Raw genomic sequence first — 26,947 nt, 5'->3', positions numbered from 1 at the left:
AGTTACGCACTAAAGTGATGCTTTAATGTTGTTTTCCTCATTTCGGTCTTCCAAATATCCTGTCTGCCATGGTTAAGATTAAACATGTGCATGATTAGTGATTTTTTTTAACTGCAAGGGGAAAAGATGCAGAAAATGTTGGTGTACTCAGGAATCTAGACCCTGGTTTTCTTCACCAACGATATATACTGTATTTATTATTAACATGTCGTTATTTCAACTGGGCTATGTGCCTCAAATGTGCTGTGCCTCAAATGCCACTGCCAAGGTCACCCTTATACAAAAGAGGGGGTGGAGTCTTAGGATGATTCTAAGGGTTTGGGGCACTGAGAGGGGGGCCTTATGAAAACTATTTTATAGTTTAATAGCATTACTGTGATAAATCTGTAATCTTTCATAGGGCTCAAGACTTCTGGCATTGCCACTGCTGAAAGGATCTGGGAAACACTCAGGAAAAACACCAGCGATGAATACATCAGTAAATGGAGAATTTAAAAGCTGGAGACTAACCATGCTTCAAGGTATACATGACAATGTTATGCCAGAAACATATTCCAAAAGTCTGAGTGATGTTAAGCACCGAAGGCGAGCATATTCATGGCTGTGTGTGTGTGTGTGTGTGTGTGTGTGTGTGTGTGTGTGTGTGTGTGTGTGTGTGTGTGTGTGTGTGTGTGTGTGTGTGTGTGTTTGTGTGTGTGCTGCAGAAGATGTACTACTAGCATAACGGGTGATCACATCTTCCCCCATATGCCAGCTAGACTGCTAGACTACCTCACGCTGGCCGAGGCTACTTAGGTAGTGGTGCTAAAGAAACGCTCTCCAAAGTCAAAGTTCTAAGACGGCTTTTGACACAGTGAAGAGAAATGCCTCCTTTGAGGCAAAGAATGGACCCTTAGTTCGTTTTTAAACACAAAAGACCACAAAATCTCTCAAGGCAAAAAGTCTTTAAGCTGCTGTCAAAGACTTTTGGCATTAAAAGGGAGTTTCCAGACACAACAGAACTATGACACTGAGCAACTCTAAATAAATGTCATGAGGAGTAAAGCTCTACCACATGTCTCTGTTATTCCACTTGTATCTAGTTGGTTAGTGTGCTTACGTTTTTTTCCCCCATTAAATATCAAAAGTCTGAGGCCACATGTCCCCAATAACCTCCACTGAAGGGGTTCTTCGCCCTGCATGCATATCATCAAATATTGCATTTGCCATATCATACTTATGCAATGCCACATATGATACAACGGGATAACTAACATGAGTTAAGCATTCACAGTGACCCACCATCAGTCTCGGTCTCGATTTAAATTTGGTCAGGGGGGACACTAAGCCTTTTTACGGCGACCTCGAATGCCCCTGAACAAGTTCAAGCTATTTATGTATTTATGGCTCAAGAGCTGTGGAGAATTATGGTCTGAGCATTTTAATCCATAAGTGTAATCAGTCACTAAGTCATCAGCAGTAGCACACCCTTGCTAACTGAACAACCATGCTTGCACTCAGCCCGTTGTGTGTCTGTCTCTCTCTGTCACACACACACACACACACACACACACACACACACACACACACACACACACACACACACACACACACACACACACACACACACACACACACACACACACACACACACACACACACACACACACACACACACACACACACGCACGCAGTCACGCACACACACATACCGCACGCGCACACGCAGAAGACAGACTTTAGGCATGACGACATGCCACTCTTTGACACATCTCCACTAAGGAGGGAGTGAGAAGGGAGCGAAGAAGGGAGTGTATTTGAGGAGTGCACTATTATTATCTGCGAGGCCAACTGCAGTTCTGGGGCACAGAGCACAAAAGCGACGCATGAGACGCTCCCAATTCCAGTATGCAGTTGGCACGGAGCTCGAGGAGGACAGTTACGTACGTTTGGCCCTCCCTCAGCAGATGAGGTGAGATTCACCAGAGAATGAGTCTGCTTTTCAAACGTTAGAATCTTAAAAACATTGGAAACGTTTGTGACTTGTGCTGCCTTTTGGCCAAGGCCCACTTTAAAAAGGGATATTTAATCACAATGGATCAGTTTTTTTCGGATAAGTAAAGGTTAAAGAAAAAACTATACGTAGTCTTCTGATAAGACAAATGGAGTTGTGCAGCATATGTCCTGAAGGCAGGAGGTTCATTTGCTTTGCTGAAAAAGTAAAAGCTGCCAAATAACCAGAGCAGAACAATGAATTGTAAAAATTAAAAATATGACACAGCCAATAAAACAGGAGACAAATGAAAAGGCGTACCATAAAAAAATACTTTCTGGAAAAAACAGGCTGTCAACCACCCGGCAGCATAAGCTCATGAATTGTAAATCTCATATGATCATCAAAAGCTGATCGCAGCTAAGTGGGCAGAATTAAATGCTCCATCAAGAGATTATATGCAGATTAAACATCAAAACTAGTATGACGCTAATACACCCTGACGCACTGAAATATTGAAAACTTGGCTAATACAGAGATATCAAAGCAATGCAAATACAGCTTTGTGAGCAGTTGGCTATTCTGTCGACGTTCACGTCTGCTAGGATGAACATCTCTTAGCAGAACAAAATCAACCCAATTTTGAAACAAAAGAAACAGAATAGTAGATTTTTGTCAGTTCGGTGCTGGCAGGATGGCATATTATTCCACTCGCTATCCCAGCATGTACACAAAAGGCAGCTGCCTCGCAATGTATGCAAACACGTATGCAATGCATGTGTGTATATAGCTAGATTCTCGCACCCAGGAGTGCCAGGCATGCCAAGCTGCATCTCAGCACGCTGTGGCATGATGGATGGGCATCTCCCCCCTGTCAGTCTGGCGCCAGGCAAGGGCACTCCATAAACAACAGGCTGGCACGGGTGGGCAAGAGCAGAGCAGAGCTCCTCGACACCAGTCTTCCATCATGCACAATAATAGCCATCTGTGAGATTCCACGCACTCACCATAACTCACCGTGGACAGACGGAGTCATTTGTTTGGAGATTACGTGCCTTCCTCTTTAAAACACGTTCAGTGCGTACTGTATATCCCCCTGTATTAGTTACATGCAACTGTGTCTTTTAGTCCAACGAAGAGAGGAGAAGGTACAATGTGGACTAACTAAAGTTTCCCCTTGATGGGTCTGATTGGGAAATGTGGGGACAAATGAGTTTCTTTTTTTATACCAAAAGTAACAACATTACTCGTATGCCATCTCGTTGGCCATTGTCATTCTGTAACATAGAGCAAGACTTTCTCTTGATAATCCTCATATGCTTTACTCGGATTACTCCAAACCAAATACAAACATGAAAGCAGGTTGAGAAGAGAAGAGAGTGAGGAGGGAAAAGGCAGAGGAGACAGACACATAGGGAACAGACACATACATCACCCAGCATCCCCCTCTGCCTGCCTGGGCTGCCCTCTGCCTTTTCATTCCCTTCAACTCTTTCTGTGCTGTACCCTACCCTACCCTGTTCATTTCCATACTCTACCCTGGGCTCTGCACTCTGAGCTGGGTCTGTCTGTTCATTCCCCTCTACTCTAGGTCTGTTCATTCCTCTCTACTCGATCTGTGCTGAGCTGAGCTCTACACTAGGTCTGTTCATTCCTCTCTGCTCTATCTGTGCTGAGCTGAGCTCTACTCTAGGTCTGTTCATTCCCTACTGCCTACCTTGGCACTGCACTTTGAGCTTCTTCTCCCAGCATTCTGTACCCTGGCCTTTTTAGTTGTTACCTGTGCGGCTGAACAGGGACCTATTGGAAATCTAATTTTACGGGCCTATTTTAATCTGTGACTTTCCTGTGTAAACAATATGAAATTAAATGAATTATTCTTCCTGCCCGGGCCATACTCTGGGCCTGTTGGGTAAGCATTCCCCTCCTGCCTGCCTGCCCGTGCTGTATTCTACTCTGGGCCTGTGTCTTTGATGTGTCTCTTAATTATCACAACAGCCGAGGGGACTGGGGGGGGCAGTCCGGGGGTGGGGTAGGGGTACGGTCGTCTGTTTGCTGCTGGTTTTATTGCCGCTTCAAACGAAGGTGGAACACTCAACCCAAATGTGAGGTGAGGAGAGATGAGAGGGAGGCCCTCTTGTCACACTAACCCTCTTAGCACCACATAAAGAGACGCTTTTTTGTGTTTGGTGGAGGGAACCACTTGTGGGTCAGCAAAAAAAGAAAAAGAAAAAAAAGATGCCACTTGCCCTGACTACTGGAGGTTATGGGCTAGTCGCCGCAGACCTGGAGTTGAAGAACCTAAGCCACAGGCCCGACAACGTTACGCTCTACTTGGGACGCAAAACCTTTCCCTACCCCCTCCATCCTTCAGATTCCCCCTATCCCAGCAAGGAAATCTTAAATTTAATAGAAAATGAACGGAGCATGAAATACAATAACAAATTCATTTTAAGAGAAATAAAAAAAAACAAAAGGTCTGCCAGGAAATGTTAAACCAACATCATCAGAGCACAGCATTCTCAGCCCAAAAAAATGGTTTCATACATCCGTCAAGGAAGGCAGACGGCGTGGGGAGAAAAAAAAATTGGAGGCTGTCCTGGCCTGGCTAACGGAGGGCAGGGAGGTTGCCATAGTGTAGTGCTTCTCAATATGGGCTCTAGAGCCCCCCAGAGGGCACTGGGGAACCCCCGGAGGAAGTTGAGATAGATACAGCTGGGGTGGGGGATGGGGGTGTTACTCACTTTTAATTGGGAGCATACCTGTCAACCATCCCGGGAAACTCCCTAATTTTTACTCATTTCTCGATTTCTTCCCAATATGAATTTTTTCCCGGAAATATCCCGGATTTTTCACATTATCAAAAAACACTGTCGATCCAGTAATTCCGCGGCCCTGTCCGACGAACCACACCCCCTCTTGAAGAGAGAGACAGAGGGTCTTGCTTATCAAGCTACCTGCCAGAAGATTGTATGCCAGATGCCACCAAGAATTGAAGTTCCTTGAAAATACGAGCTGGCTGTCAGCCTCGAGCTCCGCAGTTTTCTGACGCTTGTGCGCCCACTCTTTTCCTCAGAAACCGTCCGTTCATGCAACACATAAAACAGCCCCGGAACAGCGAATCATGCGATTAACCTAATCACAACCTGTAGGCTACCAGCACGAAGTTTTGCACTAACAGACAACTTGTGCGACAAAACAAGAAGAAACTAATTGCGCCCATTTCATAGTTTTGTTTTCATTATGCTACATTGTTTTTCCACGGGGAATTTTAGACAGGACTGTCTTTGCACGCGCGCTGTTGTGAAAAGCAGGTAGAAGAAGAAGAACGCACCGTCCGATCCGTCTCTGTCATCCCGTTGACTGTCAGAATTTGGCCTTTAGAAAATTTCCCGGATTTTGGCTTAAAACATGGGAATTTTCACGGATTTTGGGAGCTCAAAGTTGACAGGTATGATTGGGAGGCAGAGGTCTATATTAGTTTTTAATACTAAGAGGGGCGTTGGCAGGCTTATAATGAGGTCAAGGAGACATGGAAAAGCTTATGAAGAGGTAAAAGGGGGCATTTGCTCAAGAAAGGTTGAGAACAACCACTGCCGTAGTCTCTACTGTAGCATTCAGGACATCTGCTTGCTGTCAGAGCATGCTGTTTTCTCTCAGACAGCGAAAAAGGTCAACCGGGGAATCAAAAGCCCCGTCTCCACAATAAAACTCCCAAGGTTGGCCGGCACCGGGCGTAAACCGCATCTGAGCGCATTCCAGCAGCCCCATCCCATATCCTGCTTTCGTTTACACCTTCAGCGCAAAAGAGAAGGCCAACAACTAAAATGATTGCACATCGTACAGTTGGAATACACCAGTTATCATGGACATATATGCATAAAACCTAACTGCACGCTTTGATCCGTTAGTTGTTTGCTTAGGAGCCAACACGTTATGTGTAATGTTGGATGTTTTGCCTTTAAAAAAAAGCTTAGTTCCTTTACACACCTGACTAGGCTGTATTAGCTCACATCTGGGTTGAAAAGAAAGTTATGAAAACTTTAAATTTAAAACCCAAGAAGCTAACGTAATAGGCAGCCCATTTGGCTGCACATGTTTTTTTTTCCCCCCGTCTCGTTAGGCCGTGATGAAATGAAAACATAACAATTCAGTGAGCACAACCTTAGCACCCATCCACTGATCCCCTGACAGACATACACCATTTGAGCTCCTCCGCTAGATGAAAAACCAACTCGGCCCCCACTCAGTGGTGCCTTTAAGTGTGCACCGACAGCTCGGCTCGACAGAGGAGCTTACAGTTGGGCGGCCATCCATCCATCCATCCATCCACCCATCCATCCATCCACCCACCCACCCATCCAGGCCGGGGCAGACCAGGCCAGGCCAGCACTCGTTCATTCCAGCCCTGTAAGAGGGAGACACTGACGTCCAGCCTCCTCACTCAGGCCTCTGCATCAGGCCTGACCTCCTTTTCATTCAGCAGGGCTGACGGGCCCTTCATCATGGGCTGTGCCTGCTCACAGCGCGCTGTTCCGATTAGTCACGCGCGCTTGGGTTTCGCCCAGCGTCTGAGCCTCGCGACATGCGGAGCAAAGAGCAAGGGAGAGAGAGCGCCGGAGAGAGGAAGGCAATCGGACAGAGAGACAGACACAGTCAAGGGAGAGAGAGAAAGAGAGAAGTGTGGCGTGTGTGTGTGTGTGTGTGTGTGTGTGTGTGTGTGTGTGTGTGTGTGTGTGTGTGTGTGTGTGTGTGTGTGTGTGTGCGAGAGAGAGAGACAGAGAGAGACAGACAGAAACAGAGAGATGCAGGGAGACAGGCCAGTCCTGCTGGGAACATTTCCCCTTTCCGTCAGTAGAGAAAGGCTGCAGTTCATGCTTCATGCTGAGCCAAGAGCGAGCAGGTCTAATAAACTATGAGGAATGTTGCCCACCACGCCAACAAGACATTAGTTAACTACAGCAAGATTTCATAACAAGATAGAGGCATACTGTATTACTTTTTAGTGCCTCAAATGAAAAAGGTGATATTTACATGTCCTTTCGCTGAACACTACAGTATTAGTAAGTAATGAAACGGGCTACATATGTCGGATTGTTCGGAAGGATCCCTCAACAGAAATGTCCTCTTTCTGATTGACTTACCAGACTCTCGACTCGAGGCATATGGTTCTTCGTATCCTGGAAGACACAACAGAAAAATGTACCAATAAATCCCGCAGCATTGAAGGTGAAGGAGTACGCACACATGCAGATAATTTAGACACCTGCTGTTACCTTGTGCTCTAACAGACTGCGCACGCACACACGCACACACGCACACACGCACGCACGCACGCACGCACGCACGCACGCACGCACGCACGCACGCACGCACGCACGCACGCACGCACGCACGCACGCACGCACGCACGCACGCACGCACGCACACACACACACACACACACACACACACACACACACACGCACACACACACACACACACACACACACACACGCTATGTATACACTTTCATACACTCACTATTGCCTCCACACAAACAAACACAGGCCTGTTAATTTATCATACGTGAAACTTCTTGGAAAATGTGCAGGGCTGTGAAAAATTTCCATAGACACAACAAAACACAGTCTCCTGATCTCCAAACAGATGGTCTTCAAAACAGATTTGAAGTCGAGGGCACCATTCTTCTTATTATTTGTTCTTCTCAATTCTGTGTTTAGTTTTCAACATGAAATAATCCCATCCCCCCCATCCCTTCCCCATATTAGACAAATAGCTTAAACACGGAACTGCAAATACACCTACTCTTCTTCGGTAGGCCGGGGCCGGAGTAGGCATAGCTCTTGGCCACGTCAGGAGAGTAGCTTCTGCCGCTGGCGCTGGAGCCTGATCGACTAAGGGAGGAGGGCGAGCCGTCTCTCGCGATCGGGGAGCGATCTCGCACAGAGGCAACCGGCCCTTTCCGTCTGGACGCGTCGAGATCGTCCCTTCAAAAAAAGAACATAATGGCTATAGTGCAATTTTTGTTTTGCAATGTGTCATGTCTTTGTCATGAGAAATTGTTGCATTATCATCATATAGTCAATGCTCTCTATAACCTGGTCACAGTAATTGCCACATCGACAACAATACTAGACTCAGTATGAATAATGGACAGCTAAAATTATTAACAAAAATACCAAAAACACACTGGCTGTACAAACACATCCCCTTTAGAACAGCCTCATTGTGACTCACTATAAAGTCCCAATGGACCGGCTTTTGGTCTGCAGTTCCACCAGAGTTCTACTGGGTGCAATTGACGTAGTGCATAATGTATGGGGGCCAATGGAGCTCGATGGATAAAATGGTCAATTTCACCTAAATCTCCTCGACAGCGCTCAGATTTGAATGTAGTTTTTGGAAGCTCAACATGGGTTTTAGATCAAAAGTTTTAATGAATGAGCACATATGTCCCTTTTGATTTTTACATGGGGAGTTCTTGTTGCCCACAACACGCTAGAATTCTGCTATATGTATTATGTAAGATACTTAAAATCACTTTCTGAGCAAATGTGTGACTCTAAAAATTTGAAACGCAGCCGTCTTTCTAAAACTACATTCGAATTACTAGACATTTTTTTTCATTTTGAGGTAAGGGCACTTTGAGGGGTATAGCTCCATAGGACTTGCCTGGTAAACACACCAGACAATCTCATAGCATAACCTACTTCTTCAAATCTTAAAAGGCTCTCAAGTCAACAGCAGTGCAAAACAAGCAGCCCATTTGGCTGGTAAGCGTTTCATTCACTTATTTTGTTTGGTGTGAAAGCACCAACTGAATTGGCTATACAGTAAATACAGGGGTCTGAGGCGACCAAAAAGACAGTCTCCAAAACAAAGATAAATATTTATAAGGAAATGTCATCAAGGCGATAGTTGCTTGTTTGCCAATGTGAAAGCGACGCCAGTACACAGTCTGTGTGCTAGATAGTGAGTGACAATATAATGCTTGGTGCAGTAACATGAATAGGATGTAAAATGGCATCTGTGGCCTGATGGGTAGGGGCTAGGACTTTGGAGCAGGGGGTTCAAATCCCAGCTTTACCACCAGGAAAACTATGTGTCCCCGTACCTTCTCCCATGTCTAACGTGCCCTTGAGCAAGGTAGAAAACCTCACAACATTGCTCCACGGTAGCTAAAACCCTGTAATAAATGTGAGCCATTCTGCATCTAAGCATCATCTGTAGTGTAATGGAATGTGAAGTGTAATGCAATGTAATGTGATATAAAAATGGCTTTACAGTCGGTCCGTCAGGATGATTTGTCTCTTGGGCTCATCTTCAGCACCAGGCCTGGCGCTGGTCACAGTTCGGGGCGCCGGTGGTTGTGTGCTCCTGACGACAGTTAAGGGAGCTGCGTGGCTACTGCTACTGCAAACAAAAAGGAACAAGGTAAAGGTCAATTATATCAATAAGCTAAATAAGCTTCAGTCAATGCTAGCATCGTCACAATTATGGAAAATGCAGTCTACAAGACTAGTGCTGCTACAAACACAAAGGAGTAGCTAAAGTCAATGTCACAATACAAAAAAATGTTGGGAGACATTCCCTTTGGATGATGAATCATTAGCTCATACTCATTAGCCTGGCTTGTGTCTCCATGGTACCCACACTCAACATTGTATTCCAACAACTAGAGTACTCACTTAGTGAAGACTGTGGGGGGCTCTGTATTGCTAATGTCTTGGTTTCCAATCAACAGCTATTGATTTAAGGCAGGCCCGCTGTTTTAACAATTACACATAAAGTATCCACCCACCGCGAGGTAAACATATGGCTATAAAAAGCAGCCAGATTCTTTCACTTAGTGCGAGGGGCACAAAACACTGCAAATAGTGCTGTTCACACCGAGCAGCGAAGCTCTGCAATGTGTGGTCCGTATAACCAGACTTTACATCCAAACGTATGTAGTTACAACCGCCTACCCGAAGAAATATTTAAAAGAAAACAGCACACCAATAAAGAACAAAGCATCAGCTGTTCTAGAAGCTGAAGCTGCTTATTACTGGAAAACACACAGACAGAGAGAGAGAGACACTTCTGGCTTGAGAGCCTTTTTCCCTAGGACATTATACTAATATGTTTGCAATAAATGATAAGGAAGAGAAAACTATTAAAGCCATCTCATAACTGTTACTCTGCAGCTCTGTTCGGGTTAGGGGAGGGGGGGGAGGGGGGGTTGAATGTGGCCTTTGGAGCTCTCCTTTACACTTTAATTAGGGTGTTTATTTTGATAGCGCTCCCCCTGCTTTTAAAGTCAACACAGGAGCTTGTCAGGCCCAGAGGACCCTGCCACGGGAGAGTGCCCCTTCTGACCCCCGAGGGGAGGGGAGGTAGGAGGGGGGGCAGCCATGGGAGGGTCAGCGGGCCTGCTGCCCCTTGCCAAACTGCCTGGATGGAACCTCAGGTTGAGTATGCGCCGCGGTACGTGCTCTGAGCCGTGTCGGTCGGGCCAGGTTCACAATTTGCCACAGCAATGGCTAACTGCCTACCCATAAACGAAAGACTTACCTTCTCCAATTTCACACATCAAATATTTGGCCGGAATGAGAGTTACATATTTACAAGTACACCTAATAAATGCTAATTTCGCTAATACAAACCAGACAATGGTTTTTCTTTGGCTTTTTACCCCTCTCCTTGGTCTTGTTTAACCATATCTACCAGTGTGTGGCTGTAAAGAATCATTGAGGGCTTTATTGGAAGCTGCTCCATTGTCCTTGCGGCCATTGCTTTCGATCTGGCCGGCCGGCCGGACCATCAGCCCCGGCTATACGACGTGCCGTAGAGGGCTGATTGGCGGCATAAACAAATCAATGGCACCTGGTTTCCACGACCCCGTCCTGACCTGGGCCTGCAGCCCAAACAAAGAGCAGGCTTTACGTGGGCCTCAAACTTTAATGACGCCTCGCCGCCTGTTTGAAGTAGCCCGGCCACTGCTGCTGCTGTTGGTGCTCCCAAAAAAACAGCCTTATTAGAAGAGAGGTGCTGCCATCTCCTCAAGACAAAAAAGAAAACCTCACCAAAGATCTACACACATCAAGGCATGAACAGCACACAGGTTATCTGATAATATTTCACAACCATGTTCACAACATCCAGTAACTATAGATCACATTTGCTGATTAAGGTTGCAGGCAATATTTCAATCTTTTGTTATGTCTTCTCACTGGTCTTATGAGAGGATCCCATTTCAGTTTTGTCAGCTTAGGCTCCTCAGGATGATTTTATCTCCTCTGGTTAAGTTCCTGCAGAGATTTGTATCTTCTCATGCTATCTCGTTAGTGTCGCAGCACTGGGGAGACATTAGTGTCACTACAGGGGTGACTACAGCGATGATCTAAGGGGTTATTTGTAGGATCTACAGCAGGCTTGGACAGGTGCTGGTGACACAGGTATGTGGGTCCCCCTTTTGAGGATGAAACGGTGATCCTCTAGGAAGAGGGGATACAGCAGCAGCCAAGGCCCCACAGAGTTCACACACACACGCGCACGCGCGCGCACACACACGCACGCCTTGTCTTTAATGCTTAGCACACACAACTACTGCTGAACTCTGGGAGTGAAAGACTGTGATCCTAGGTCGCTACGGCTAAATTTGAGGAACTTTTTCCAACTACACCTGAAAGGCTTTGGGAGAGACTTTAGGAGAGAATCAAATGTAGTGGAATCCACAGTAAATTGAAGCCACAATGTACCAACCCTAACTCCGGTGAAGTTGGGACGTTTGGTACAGTAAATAAAATCCAAATGCTATCATTTTCAAAACATTCAATCCATTCATTAGATGGAGAATAGTGAAAGGACAATATATTAAGTGTTAAAACCAAGGAAAAAATATTGTTTTGGGGACATATGTTATCATTTCTAATTTGATAACTGCAACACGTCTCAAATAAGTTGGGACGGGGATCAGTGACATGTAATAAACATCCAAATAATAAATGTTTTAACAGTTTAGCTCTACAGAAAGGAAAACATTGCAAAACATGACAACGAATACACCCACCATTTAAGCTGGTGAAATCATGTCCAAGATAGGAATCAACACTGTTTTTTTATATAAAATCTCATGGGTTAATGTATTTAACTGTTAAGTGTTGTCTTTTGTTTTGTTTCTAGTCTTCCTCGACATTTGCTGCCTTTTATTGTCCCGTCCCAACTCTTTTGAGATGTGTTGTTTTTACATATTCATGAATATCCCCCAAAACAATATTTTTGGTCAGTTTTGATGGCTGATATTTTTCTTTGTGCTGTTCTCCATCTAATGTAAGAATCAGACATTTTGAAAATGGCAGCATTTTGTTATTATTCACAATTTACCTTGTGTCCCTCCTTCTATGGAGTTGGGGTTTGTATGTAAACCTGTCCTGACAAAAAAACAAACAACTTCAACTCAATTATAAAAGCTAGAGACCATTTATAACAAAAGGGGAAAGTACATCGCACAGCAATTCCAATAATTGGCCACCTCACCCGACCAGACCCATCAACAGTTGCCGCCGATTACACACGCTCCTCTTTAATCACGTTAATGGCGCTGCATACAAGATACACCGGCTTAAAACAGCCCCACCCGCACCGCACCGCACACACAATATATTAAACAAGTAATTACTGCTTCAGGATGCTTTGGAGCAAACCATTATAGCCAAGCGAGGGTTCATGAGGTGACTTTGATGGTGGGTGGGTTGGTGGATGGGGGTGGTGGAGTTGGCAACTAGCTGCACCTCTGGCACTTCACAGGGCGGACGGACGGTGAGCTCATTAGCAGCTCCACATCATCTGGTCCACTTCAGAGAGAGAGAGAGAGAGAGAGAGAGAGAGAGAGAGAGAGAGAGAGAGAGAGAGAGAGAGAGAGAGAGAGAGAGAGAGAGAGAGAGAGAGAGAGAGAGAGAGAGAGAGAGAGAGAGAGGGAGAGAGAGAGAGAGGCAGATTGAGCAGCGTGGCTTTGCTTGCTCACTCGCTCGCTCACTCACTCTGTGGGTGCCCGAGCCTACCACATTGGGCTCTTTCTCTCAGCAGTGTGTGAGTGTGTGTGTGTGTGTGTGTGTGTGTGTGTGTGTGTGAGTGTGTGTGTGTGTGTGTGTGAGTGTGAGAGAGAGAGAGAGAGAGAGAGAGAGAGAGAGAGAGAGAGAGAGAGAGAGAGAGAGAGAGAGAGAGAGAGAGAGAGAGAGAGAGAGAGAGAGAGAGAGAGAAGAGAGAGAGAGAGTCTTTTCAGACAGGTCATGAGAAACTTTTGGCAAGAGATCCTACGTCGGAGTGTTCCGATTAATACATTACCACATTCTCCCATACTGCTCTCACGTGTTAATGTCTTGCACGCTAAATTAACAAGTCAGTGAACTTTTGGCAAAGGAAAGGGGAAGGAACACGCATGAAAGTGAAAGGCATGAGAAGAGGCTGAATAGCAGGCAGGGAAGATGTGGCAGGAGGAGGAGGAGGAGGAGGAGGAGGAGGAGGAGGGAGAGGAAGGGGCTGGGGTGTGTGACTGAGCCCCAGACGGAGAATAGTGTTTGCCCCAAGCCGAGCACATCTCGATATGTTCTGCACAGCCCCCTACAGCCCCCGTGGCAAAGTTCACAAAGGCTTCCCCCCACCCGGCTGGGGCTTCCTGTGGAATTCTGCCAACTGGACAGGAGCAAAGACAAGACGTGCACAGACGGATACACTACTCAATAATGCCTCACTCCCTCAGACAGACTCAGCTCCATCATCAAGAAGTGACTTGCTCCACAGGAGTGACTGCGACTATGATGGAGATGGTCTGCTGTTGAGCCATCTGTACATTAATCTTTTCCACACAAAAAAACACTGAATTCAAAAAGGCAGAGATGGTGTCTCCTGCAGAACATTTGTTAGTCAAGGTGGTACCATTTGTGAATAAATTACTATAAATATTACACAGTGCACCTTTAAGCTAAGTAAAGCCAATAACTCCACAAAGAACTCCTCAAGTTTGCTTCAAAATGCCCACCACATGCCCATTCAATGATCAGTGATCACTGTGCCATATGAGCCATGGACAAAGTTATGGGGTCAATTATCACTATGGTCGGAGCTAAGGAAAACTTAAGAGAACAAAGTAAAAGTGTTGTTACACAGCGATAAAAACATTCCCTAGCATTGTTTCCCTCCAATCATTTCCGTCAATGTATGCAGGAAAACAAATGAAAATCCCCCATGATTACAGTCAATTACGACATTACTTTCCCTGACAAAGACACACAAGCCAAGAGCATCGTCCACATGACACAATGATCCCAGTGTCCTTTAACACACACACAAATCACTCCATACCGTCACGGAGAGGGTTTCCAACCGTCCCTTGAAATACGGAATCGTCCTGTATTTAGAGATACAAGTACAGGTTCCATATTGAGCTAAAACGGGACACGGGATGTTAAAGTGCATTAAATCACATCTAAAAAATGCAGACTCCCAGGACACAATGAAGTGTCCTGTATTTTTTCCATTGACAGTTGGTAAATCTAGCCACAGAACACCCACTCACATTTACATAATAGTCAACAGATTTAGACTCAGCACCCTTAAATACCTCCTTGTACAGTTGCATACCATCAGGGCCTTAATGAAGCACATGAGTTCATAAGTGCAAGTTAATGAAGCACATAAGCCTAATCTATTACAACCAACTCAAATCAGCAAATGAGTGGAGTTGTATGGAGGTCCAGAGGTAAAGGGGGCAGGGCTGGGGCTTCAGGTGAGTAGCCAGCTCAGCTGCATGGACGTGTGTGTTCCAGCCAACAGGCCAGACACTGGTGCCCTTTGTCCTACAGCCAGGCAGGCAGGCAGGCAGGCAGGCAGGCCTTGGAACTGCTGCTGGGTGGCCATCGGATGGGGGAGGCCAGAGGAAGGAGGGAGGGAAAGAGGGAGAGAGGGAGACAGGGAAGGGGGGGGCATGTGTAAGAGAGTGTAGTGTCTTCTTAGGCACACTTGTGTATTTTTGGTGTGTGTGTGTGTGTTTGAGAGAGAGAGAGAGGTGCATGTTTGTTGATTCAACACAAATAGGATGCTGATGCCGACTATAAGCTTAAGCGTCAATTCTGCCGATGATGGATTCAAGAGATGTGTCCTTCTCACATGGCCATATTTACTGTACAGAGCAACATATGCTATGCACACGTGGCACATCACACATCTCGAGTCCTTGACTGATCACTGCTTTTGCTTCATCAGGGAGGTAGCTGATCAAAGTTAAAGGGCAGCTTGTATCTCCATCCCATGCAGTTGTTGAACACATGCCCGGTGCTTAGCACTCATGAATCTGAGCAGCACATGTATGCAAGGGTTTCGAAGGCAGAGAAAAGCCTGCCGTGTTTGATTGATGACTCCTGTGAAATCGTGATGTGTTGTACACAAGATACACACACACAGTTTAAAAATGCTTCTTGTGAGCAATTCAATACCTCCATTCAGTTTAGCAGCATTGACATCAGAAAGCTGACTGGCGCCACCTGCTGCCTAAAGTGGGATAGTGCAGCTGCTTGGTATAAGTGAAGGATACCCATCAAACTTATTTGGGCAGACTTGTGAAAAACACATTTTTGAAAAAATAAATAAAAAAAAACACAACAAAAACATACTTCTGAACAATTATGCCACTTATTAGTAAGCCACTTTGGGATCACTGATTTCTAAACAATTTCCCCAAGTCCTCTAAAAATGCTCAAAAGCGGCCTATGCCTTCATTTTCATTTGGTTGAAAAGCCAAGTGACGGCCTCTTTGTCCGATCACTACTTCAGACTTCCTTATGAGCTCTGTAACAGGGTTCTGTTCTGTAACAGTCTGTCAAGCTAAAACAGCTACATCTAACAAGGTGTGCGAAGTCGGGTTACTGGAGATGCTAGTTAATGGCCTGCTTTTAAATGAGCGATCCAGCATCAGGTGTGTTAAAAGATCTGTGTCAACACATTGCTAATCAAATGCCCTAATTTTATGCCTATTAAATGCACTTTTGTCATTGCGGATTTGTGATCGATTCCCCAAATCCCCCTTGAAATTCCCCCCAAAAAAGGCCTTCCGATTCCATTTCCTTCATAAGCCAAATGACCGTCTCCTCCTTTCAACACTGCATCAGACTTCCCTATGAGCTCTTTAACAGGCTGCACAGCTAACTCCTACGAGGAGTGCTTTCCTGAATCTGGTTGCTGAGGTGTGCAGCTTGACCACCACCCACAGCTTGTTATGATTGGCGCGTGATCTTCACACACTAGTTAATGGGGCCGCTGTTTGGTTGGCCTGCTTGCACACTCTCAAGGCCTGGCAGCACAACACTGGAGCCATGCAAACACCTCTGGAACATTCGCTCAGCAACGCTCAGCTCTGCCAAGACTCACTTCCTTGTGGGGTATACAGAAATAGAGTCACATGGGCTACATGTTGTTAATTGCTAAGGGACAACAACAACAAAAATCACCCACTGTATTTCAGTTGGAGAAAATAGTTCACTGACAAACAGAAAAAATGCACAAAGATAAAGAGACAGAGAAACAGGACATGTAAAACTGTAGGAGTGGGAGCTATATTGGAATTTCCAATACAATATGCGAATATATGACAGTACCACATCGTACTGTATTGCGATACAGGTACATACTTCTGTGGAGTAAATGTATTCGAATAGAGCTTGCTGTGTAAAATATAGCCTTACATCTCATCAAAAATGAATGAAAACCAACAGGAATGGAGGTTGCATTTGTTTTGGCGGGCGAACCATTCAAAGTTTGTTTTTTAATCAAGAATCGACATCACCAGAAAAGGTAGTATCGTCGTGTACTATGACAATTGTTTTGCACATGCCTGTAACTGACAAATTTTTGGCTTGGTTACACCTATGCAGATATTTTAAAAAGCAGATATTTTTTGTATATCTAATCTACCATCGTAGGCAGGGGCAGCCATGGCTAAATGGTTAGAGCGCTGGTCTTTAAATCAGAGGGTTGCAGGTTCAAATCCCATCCTTGCCAGCAGGTTCAAATCCCATCCTTGCCAGCACCTTCACTCATGGCTGGTGCCCTTGAGCAAGGCACCTAACCCCACATTGCTCCAGGCCTGTAACCAATACCCTGTACCTAAATAACTAAGTCGCTTTGGATAAAAAGCGTCAGCTAAGTGTAATGTAATGTAATGTAATTGTAAGTGTGTTCTACAAACCTCCCCTTTAAAAACATCCGATTTAGGGAGCTAAAACTCTGTGTACATGTGAACCAAAGGCCCAAATTTATGCGTTTACAGAAATATAAGAGTGAACAGGGTCTTAATTAAACACAAAAAGGTAGACCACACCTGGGGTTCCAAAACTTTACCATTACAAGGGCCCCCATATACCAGTAGATTCCCACCAAGGCCCCCCTGACTTTTTCAGTGCACCACCTTTCGTTAATTGATAAGTGCACCCCTGAATCCATGCAACTACAACAGGAAATGTAGTAAATATACCAGTGTTGCCATTTTATTTCGCAATACTGTTCCTTTCAACTTGTCTTGGCCCCCATAACACCCCCTCACGGCCCCCTAGGGGTCCCGGGCCTCCACTTTGAAAACCACGAGACCACACAAATGTACAAATGTCTATGACAAGAAGGTGAGCGGCAATAGGACACGAACAACGGAGGCATTTTGTAAGTCAACAACCAAGTCATACACACTTAGTATCGTGATACGTCCTTTTAACATTTTGATATTCATCAGCCCAGAAAACAACCACATGATATGAAGTGATAGTGCTTCCAAGCATCATCATTATTATATAGAAACTTTTAAAATTATTATTAGCCTCTTGTATCCTATTCTACCTATAAACTATTGTAGCGCCAAGCCCCTTGAGTGGACTGTGTGTGTGTGTGTGTGTTTCCCCATACCCTCTCTGTCTATCTGTATGTGTGTGTATCTGTGCGCGTGAATGTTGTTCCCCACTCCCTTGTGTGTCTTCTAGAATTTTGTGTGTGCCAATCAGTTTTGGGGTGGGTTTTGATTGGGGGGAGGTGTCCGGGCGGGAATAATTAAGGAATTAGATAGGATGGGTATTGATAAGGGGCGGGGTTATTGATAACGTTTGTAACGGTTAATCAGAGCTGAGAGAAACTAATTTGAGTGTAGACGTGTGCGAGTGTGGGTACGAGTGTTTTAGATTAGTGAGTAGTGTTTATTATTTTCTGTGGGACACCTCCTTTTGCCCGAGTTAGGCTGTGAAAGGGCAGGAAATAAAAGAAGACGATAGCTTGTATCTGCTGCCTCCCGTCATCCTTTTGAAGTGGCTACCGCTCAGCGCTACACTGTCATAGTTTTTATTCATGAAGTTTATAATATTGGCAAATGTGAAATCGTGGTGTGTATCAAACCATAGCTCATGAATCGTAATACAAACCTAATCGTGAGTTGAGTGTATCGTTACAGCCCTAGTGCTCATGCCAGACTAATAAAAATCACAGAACATTTTTTCACTCTTCATTTTTTTTGTAGCCAGCCTTCTTACTGAGAAGACTTTTTCTACTTTGCTACATTCATGGGGAGTTTTTTTGCATTTTTTTAAATTATAATATATAACATTGACAACAAAACATCTTGTATCATGTAAGCAAAAATGTGAGATGGTAACTCACCTGATCTCCACCTGACGAACTATTGGTGCCTCCAGAAGAGAACTTCCTCCACGGTAATAGGAAGAAGAATAAGCAGGGTCCTCCTAATGGGGTCCAGAATGATAAAATCATGACTTGGTATCAAAGAAGAAGAAAAAACACTCAATTTCCAACAACACTGTCAGACTAGCAATTTCAGAAAAATGTTTGTAAAAAAAATGAGCCTGTAATATAAGTTTGCAGTTTCTTCAGTCATGCATGATTTATGGGATCTTATGATATATAAAAAACAAAAGAAAAGAAACAAAAAGAAAATAGACAGTTAAAGCGTTCTCACCCTCTTGTACGGAGCTGTGCCACTCCGCCGCCCACTAGCATAGTACGTGCCTTCGTTATAGTAGCCTCTCTGGTCATCGCTAGGGTAACCTCGTGGAGCAGCGTAGCGATTGGCCTCATGCGGATCCGTGCGGTCATAGTTCTCCTCTGCTCTAGAGTAGCCACCTCTTCTCTCTATGCTGACAGTCCTCTGATATGAAGGCTGTTGACCAACCTAAAAGACACACATACTAACTAATTTAGTATGCTTAAGGCCTCTGCTTGCCCCTAGGCAAGCATACTAATTGTTCTCCGACAGTTATTCCACTGTACATTTATCCATTTCACCTCTGTGAAGGGGAATCTCCATTCATTTGTTTTCCCTCCGTTTCTTCCTCTAATGAATTTCATGGTAGAATGCTCAGGATGATAATGTCACCCACTCTTGCAATTAGTGCGAGGAGTACCCTTTCCTTGGTTTTTCAATAAAATAAAATAAACCCCTCTTCACCCATCAACTAGGTAAAACCTTGTCAGATAAGTCTTGGCTCCGACTGTAAACTGTCTAAAAATCATTAGCCAACTCTTTAAATTGAGGGCAGTTTAAATAGGGTGCCGGGCCTATTTGTTTTATTGATTATTGATTGAATAATTTATTATTTATTGAATAAATTACTGATTTACACCAATCACACGTGAGGACAACGTTTGAGTGATGGCAGCTTCCAAACAATCAGAGGTTAACTCTGATCGCGAAGCCCCGATTTGTCAGCAGTGGCTAAACTTTGCAACACAAGGTGTGCATTCTAATATGCAGACTTCCGTCCCTCCTTGCTCACTTGCCTGCTTGTGACCTCATGATGACGTCACCGACGACAGAAAATTAATTCAATATCTTGCAAAAGCACAATTCTAATGTAATTTCCTCATTTGCAATTGGGATGGTGAATGAAGAACAGTCCCCCAGAAATTGCTGTGGGTAGGCTGACAGCGGGGAAACTTTATTGTTTTCTCCATGGAGGCGGGGCATCAGCAACATGTGAGGCCACAAGCACAAGTGGAGGACAGAAGTCTACATATTGGAATGCAATGCAACCAATGTAGTGTTATTTGGGGAACGTGCCAAAGGATTACCAGCGACATGATAATGCTCTTCTAAACTAGTGTTTCTCATCAGGGGTGACACAGCCCCCAGGGGCGTTGGGGAGCCCTAGGGAGACGTTGGGAAGGAATCATTTCAGAGGGCCGTGTTGGCAGACTTATGAAGTCATGGGGGCGTTGGGAGGCTTAGGATGAGGTCCAGGGGTGTTTGTTCAAAAAAGGTTGAGAACCAGTTCTAAATGGTCACCCTACAGTACACCGTGCGAGCAAGTGGATAAAACCGCCAGCCGACAAGACAACAGGTTCTTGCCATACACAGACTTGGGGTATGTTCCAATATGCGACCTTGCGTCCTCCACTTGTGATTGTGGCCTCGTACCAGGAAGTAATATGTCATGATGACATCACTGACAAGCATCATATTTCAATACCTCACAAAATCTCAATTGTAAATTCATTTTCTCATTTGCAAAATGGATGGTGAATGAAAAACAGTCTACCAAAAGTTGTTGTGGCTAGGCTGAGAGCTGGGAAACATAATTGTTTTCTCCACGGAGGCGGGGTGAGGCCACAAGCACAAGTAGAGGAAGCACAAGTAGAGGACGCAAGGTCGCATATTGGAACGTACCCTGTATGTGGGATGTCGAGTCACCGACAGAGAATTGCCACACTTACCACGCGCTGTTCATAAACTTCTCTGATGGGATTTCTCCTGTAAGACACTATACAAACAGATGCAAAACATTAGTTTTTGCTATGCAAAATAGGAGCAGATGTAACCTATTACGTTATTATTAGTCGTGAGTAGAAACCATCAAGTGCTTACTGATTACGTTAGTCTCGCCAGTGTCTTTCAACGCTTTTGGGGATCAATTCGGCTCCTTCGCAGTTGTTCCTCAACTGAGACAAAAAGTGACCGATTGTTGAGTTATCACCTGCAATATTTAAAGGCCATTTCCAAATGACATTAGACAGCAGCTCTGTGTTTTCAAGCAATTGTAGTCATGATGATGACGACACAACACCAAAACAGCACCTGCACTCCAAACAACAACATGACACTTGACGCCATACAAAAATAAAGCAAAAACACGGATTTTTCGAGGAGGAGAAAGGGCTGTGTGGCACAAACGTCTAACTAGCCCAGTATCGTTACAGTTCCGCTCTTCAATTTGCAGAATATCAGCTCCATGTGCCATAAACTCGCTTTGTAGTCAACTCTGACTAGCTTCACTTGAAGTGGGAGACAAGCATGTCAACCTATGCTATGATACTTTCCATTTTAAAGTACTGAACTCACCCATTAAAACAGCGCACTTGGGATCGTGATTTGTTCTCCAACTGATATTGTATATCATCGATATGTGCTGTAAGCACTATGGTTGTAAAACCATCATACAGACACAGACAGGAGACTCATGTTGATGTTGATAGCAAAACGTTAGCCAGCCAGGGCAAAAAATCTTTCTCGGACGATTTGATGACATCAGTTTCTACTGTCGTTGTTACATACTGCCACCTACTGCACCGTAGGGGGAACCCGCTTGTGGGAGACACACTGACCATGTGTCCCTTCCAATATGCGACCTTGCGTCCACCACTTGTGCTTGTGGCCTCATACCAGGAAGTAATATGCTATGTAGGCCTAATGACATCACTGACAACAGCACTGTATTTCAATAGCTAGCAAAAGCTCAATTGTAAAGTCATTTTCTCATTTGCAAACTGGATGGTGAATGAATAGTCCCCCAAAAAATGTTTTGGATAGGCTGACAGCTGGGAAACAATTGTTTTCTCCACGGAGGGGCCAGGAGGCGGGCCAAGGCCACAAGCACAAGTGGAGGACGCAAGGTCGCATATTGGAGTATGTCCATATAAGGGAGGGAAAGTGCAAAACAGAGGTCCTATTGAAAATCCCATAGAAAGAGTAAAAAAAAACCTCCACAAAGGAATGGCCTTGTGCACTAGGCCTACACCAGTGTTTCTCAACCTTTTTTTAGGCAAGGCACCCTTTCAATTCATGAAAAATCTCAAGGCACCCCAAACCAACAACCCTTGGCATCACAACAGATACCACCAGAAGTAACACATTTGGAGACGTTCGAAGTTGCAGCTTTATCTCAGAGAGGCCATGTGTAAGCCATAGGCCTACTGGGGTGTCCTAAATGTACTTTATTGTGTGCAAATGGTAGATGAAAGATTCCACTGACTAGGCATTAATTTATTAATTTAGATTAATATGTATTATATTACATAATTTATTATTTATTTAGGTCAATTTCACATACTGTCGGCGACGTTTCCGCGGCACCCCTGAGGGGGGCGTGCAGCACCCCAGGGTGCCACGGCAGCCCGGTTGAGAAACACTGCAGACACGTGTTTCAGTCTACCTAATGGGATGAACTGCAAACTGTACGTCTTATGTAAAATTGCCCTATTAAAAAAAAAACGAAATTGTGCCAATCATGTTTTTTTTTAAAACTTCTCCAGCACTTGCAACACGACACAACCACTGCTGCTGAGAGATAAACTGGTGCGGATGGGAGTGGAGCCTGAACCGGTAATGGTAACCTGGATCACTGACTACCTCACCGAGCAGTTTGTTAGAATGAGTGACTACATGATACTGAGTTGGTGGTCGGCATAGGAGCACCAGGGACCGGTGCTCTCCCCGATGCTGCTCATACTACAGACTTCAGCTACAATTCTGTGACATGCCACATGCAGAAGTTCCCAGACGACACTGCAATTTTGGGATGTATCAGGGACGGTCAGGAAGAGGAGTAGGCCTACAGGGGACTGGCCTACAGGGGCCTGGTAGAGGGGATGTGAAAGTGAAAAAAAAAGTGAAAGCCCCCTTGGAAAACTCCAACTCCCATTGTCATTGTGTCTCAGCAGTGCACAGCACACAAGTGCAACAAAATTGCATTTATGCCTCACCCGTGCAAGGGGGTAGCCCCCAATGGCGCCCCATGGGGAGCAGTGCGGTGGGACGGTACCATGCTCAGGGTACCTCAGTCATGGAGGAGGATGGGGGAGAGCACTGATTGATTACTCCCCCCACCAACCTCTGGGATGCAAGCCTGACGCCCTAACCGCTCACCCATGACTGCCCCTGGGTGTGCTAAACCCACCTGAAATAAAATCAAGAAAATCAAATGGTTGACTTCAGAAGATCCACCCTGCCGTTGGTGTGTCTGTCTCTCGTGAGTTATGGCCAGCATGCTCTTCTATGCGCTGGTGTGCTCTGGTCACGGTGGTAGCAGTAGTAGCCTATCTGACCTCAACGTTGAAACAATAAGCGCACTCGACTTTGTTGCCGTCGATCGATGTAGACAAAGCACGTGAGCGAGAACTTGTTGTCACGATGTGGGTGGTATTAAATACAGCGGATTTAAAGTCGGCCACAAATATGCACGAGACGAGCTTGCACCAGTTTGATCTACTAACACACCACGTGTGAGGTGTGGGGGGACAGGTGGAGAAGAGGAGCTGAAATGGGGAGCAGTGCAAACTTGTGTAGGTGTGTGAGACCAGACTCATATACACACGTGAGTGACTTGTTGACCAACCAGTTCATGGGAGTGTGACCTCAGAGACGGTCCGCAGACGAGCATCGACGGGGATAAGGAACTGCAGGGGTTGCAAGTTCTGACTGCAGTTGCATTCATCCAACGATAGTTTGACACTATGTGACATGTCACCTCGTCGACGGAAACAGGAAATCGACAGGAAATCTAACCATCATGCAGCATTTTCATTCAGAGTGCATTGCTGTCTGCATGCACATGCAAACGTTGATGAAAATCGAATGAGCTTAATGACATGCACCCCACACAATAAAATATTAGGGGTGGGTATTGGCAAATGGTTCACGATTCGATGCGCATCACGATACACATGCCACGATGCGATTCTATCACGATGCATTGCGATTCATGTACTACTGTGATGCATTGCGATATTTACTTCAGTAAATGTGTAAAATACAGCTTATTTGTCAGTTGCTGTGTAGCTTTCTTAAGTCAGTTCATTCTATTTAAGCATTCTATCATCTGGGAGAGAGCTTACATCACAACAGAAATATTACCTATTCTCTACTGAACAAAATAACCCGTGGCAAATCAAATTTTATTGTTATCAAATAATCAATTGTCATGAATCCATGCAGTATATTGAGAAAATAAGTATCACGATACCTTGTCATCGATGCATTGTATCGTGAGAGTAAGTATCGCGATGCATCGATATGACGATTATTTTGCACACCCCTAATACATATCAAGGCAACAGTCTACTGTCATGCTCTGTAGTTGAGATAAGAGTATATGAAATAAGCACAAGTTTGTTCATTTCTTGTAGTCTGATGGAATTAGGGTTTGTGCAGTAGATGGTGTGGCCATCGTGAAAGTTGTCATTATGCTCTGACTGTCATGGCAGCAAGCCTGGCTTTTGGCATCATGATAAGAGTCAGTAAGTGCATTCGTGTAGTCGTCAACGCATGCATGCACATTTAGACAGCAATGCACTCTGGATGAAAATGCTGCATGACGGTTAGATTTCCTGACAAACTTCAAAATTTCGGTCATGTTGCGTTGACGAGGTGACATGTCACATGGTGTCAAACTATCGCGGGATGAATGCGACTTTAGTCAGATCTTGCAACCTCTGCAGTTGCTTATCCCCTTCAATGCTCGTCTGCAGACCGTCTCCGAGGCCACGTGCCCATGAACTGATTGGTCAACAACTAATTCACGTGTGTATATGAGCCTTGTCTCACACCTCTACACAAGTTTGCGCAGGTCCCCAGTCCCCACTTCAGCTCCTCCTCACTGCCTGTACCCCACTCCTCACACGTGGTGTGTTAGTAGAGCAAACTGGTGCGAGCTCATCGTCTCGTTCAGATTTGTGGCCGACTATAAATGCGCTGTACTTAATAACACCCACATCGTGACACCAAGTTCTCGCTCACGTGCTTCGTCAATGTTAGTCGACAGCAACGAAGTCGTATGGGGCTAGTGCTTCGTACCACAGAAGCCGAAGGGGGAGGTGTGGGGTGCACAGTCCTCTAATCATATGTAGCCTATTGGGTGTGTGTGTGTGGGCAGATGACCAAAGCCGTCTGTGGCACTGTTGTTAAGCATGATGGAGTCCTGCAGGAGGTTGAATGCCAGATAGGTTGACTTCATCTACCCTTCGTTATCACTAGTGTAAAGGTAGCTTGCTGTGGCTATAGAATACACACACACTTCAGGGAATCTCTCTGTTCTGAAACTCATTAAAGAGACTGATGTTCCAACAACAATGCTGGCTCACATCGAGGACTCACTCAGCAACTGTATCTTTTTTATGGGCTTTTACCTTTATTTGAGATAGGACAGTGAAAACTGACAGGAAGTGAGTATGGCGAGACAGATAGGGGTAGGGTTGGAAAATGACCCAGGCTGGATTTGAACCTGGTTGCTCCTGGGCATGCATGCCCATATGTGGGGGGCTTAGTGCGCTGCACCAGTGCCTCTGAGACAACTAGATTCTTCCACATAATGATTATTTTATCCCTCTGTCGCAGGCTCCTTTGTGTGGTGCCTTGCCCATGTGCTTTGGTCATAAGTTTCCCATGATTGTTTGATTGTCACCTGGCCCTGATGATTGGTCTGGCCTAATTGATTCTGCCCTTCCCCGACTTAAACTCTGTTCACCCTGTACCCCGTGTCAGATTGTTCTGTCCTGCTCCGAGAGTGTGCTCTGAGTGCTGTGTGCTCTGTTTTTCCTTATTAGGTATCCGAGCCTTTTTTGCCATTTACTGCATAACAATGTGGTGACAGTTGGCTTTTTCTAAGCAAAAACATGGCACTGCACGCCATGAGCGGAGGTGACAAAAGAGATACCAAAAAGCCTTTTGTGGTGCATGTGACCACTAATGTGCATTTTTATTGGTGGTGGTGGCCACTTGTGACGGTAGTGGTGGTGGCCACTGGTGGTGGTGGTGGCCACAGTGATGGTGGAGGTGAACATGGTCTTGGTGGCCGGTAGTGGTGGTGGTGGCCACTGGTGCTGGTGGTGGTGGTGGCCACTGGTGGTGGTGGTGGCCACTTGTGATGGTGTTGGTGGTGGTGGCCACTTTTGATGATGGTGTTGGTGGCACTGGTAGTGATGGTGGTGGTGGCCTGTGGTGGTGGTGGCCACAGGTGGTGGTGGCGACCACTTGTGATGGTGGTGGTGGTGGCCACTGGTGGTGGTGGTGGTGGCCACTGGTGGTGGTGGTGGCCACTGGTGTTGGTGGCCACTGGTGGTGGTGGTGGCCACTGGTGGTGGTGGTGGTGGTGCTGGTGGTGGTGGCCACTGGTGGTGGTGGTGGCCACAGGTGTTGGTGGTGGTGGCCACTGGTGGTGGTGGTGGTGGCCACTGGTGGTGGTGATGTTGGTGGCCACTGGTGCTGGTGGCCACTGGTGGTGGTGTTGGTGGTGGTCACTGCTGGTGGTGGTGGTGTTGGTGGCCACTTGTGATGGTGGTGGTGTTGGTGCTGGTGGTGGTGGTGTTGGTGGCGGCCACTGGTGGTGGTGGTGGTGGCCACTGGTGGTGGTGGTGGTGGTGGTGGTGGCCACTGGTGGTGGTGGTAGCCGGTGGTGGTGGTGGTGGCCACTGGTGGTGGTGGCCACTGGTGGTGGTGGTGGTGGTGGTGGCCACTGGTGTTGGTGGTGGTGGTGGTGGCCACTGGTGGTGGTGTTGGTGGCCACTGGTGTTGGTGGCCACTGGTGGTGGTGGTGGTGGCCACTGGTGGTGGTGGTGGTGGCCACTGGTGCTGGTGCTGGTGGTGGTGGTGGTGGTGGCCACTGGTGGTGGTGGTGGTGGTGGTGGTGGTGGTGGTGGCCACTGGTGGTGGTGGTGGTGGCCACTGGTGCTGGTGGT

General features: G+C 45.8%; 1 protein-coding gene across 3 annotated transcripts in view; it reads right to left on the bottom strand.

Moving 5' to 3' along the window:
* Positions 1 to 21,494, bottom strand: part of LOC134447599 (periphilin-1-like) — a 36,922-nt gene extending 15,428 nt beyond the window's left edge. The window contains exons 1-8 of one of the 3 annotated variants that reach the window (XM_063197125.1): positions 21,339 to 21,494; positions 20,865 to 20,973; positions 20,714 to 20,760; positions 18,960 to 19,172; positions 18,644 to 18,726; positions 9,260 to 9,388; positions 7,781 to 7,962; positions 7,117 to 7,152 (exon numbers count right to left, since the gene is read on the bottom strand). In XM_063197125.1, the coding sequence (XP_063053195.1) occupies positions 7,117 to 7,152; positions 7,781 to 7,962; positions 9,260 to 9,388; positions 18,644 to 18,726; positions 18,960 to 19,172; positions 20,714 to 20,760; position 20,865 (691 nt within the window). In that variant the 5' untranslated portion in view covers positions 20,866 to 20,973; positions 21,339 to 21,494. The remainder of the gene's footprint in view (positions 1 to 7,116; positions 7,153 to 7,780; positions 7,963 to 9,259; positions 9,389 to 18,643; positions 18,727 to 18,959; positions 19,173 to 20,713; positions 20,761 to 20,864; positions 20,974 to 21,338) is intronic. The other 2 variants (XM_063197127.1, XM_063197126.1) reach the window with 2 other exon arrangements.
* Positions 21,495 to 26,947: the final 5,453 nt, after the last annotated feature.

This window comes from Engraulis encrasicolus, chromosome 4 (assembly GCF_034702125.1).
Source record: "Engraulis encrasicolus isolate BLACKSEA-1 chromosome 4, IST_EnEncr_1.0, whole genome shotgun sequence".
NCBI classification, from domain to species: domain Eukaryota; kingdom Metazoa; phylum Chordata; class Actinopteri; order Clupeiformes; family Engraulidae; genus Engraulis; species Engraulis encrasicolus.
The sequence above is the reverse complement of the archived record's forward strand: the minus strand, read 5'-3'. Positions and strand labels throughout refer to the sequence as shown.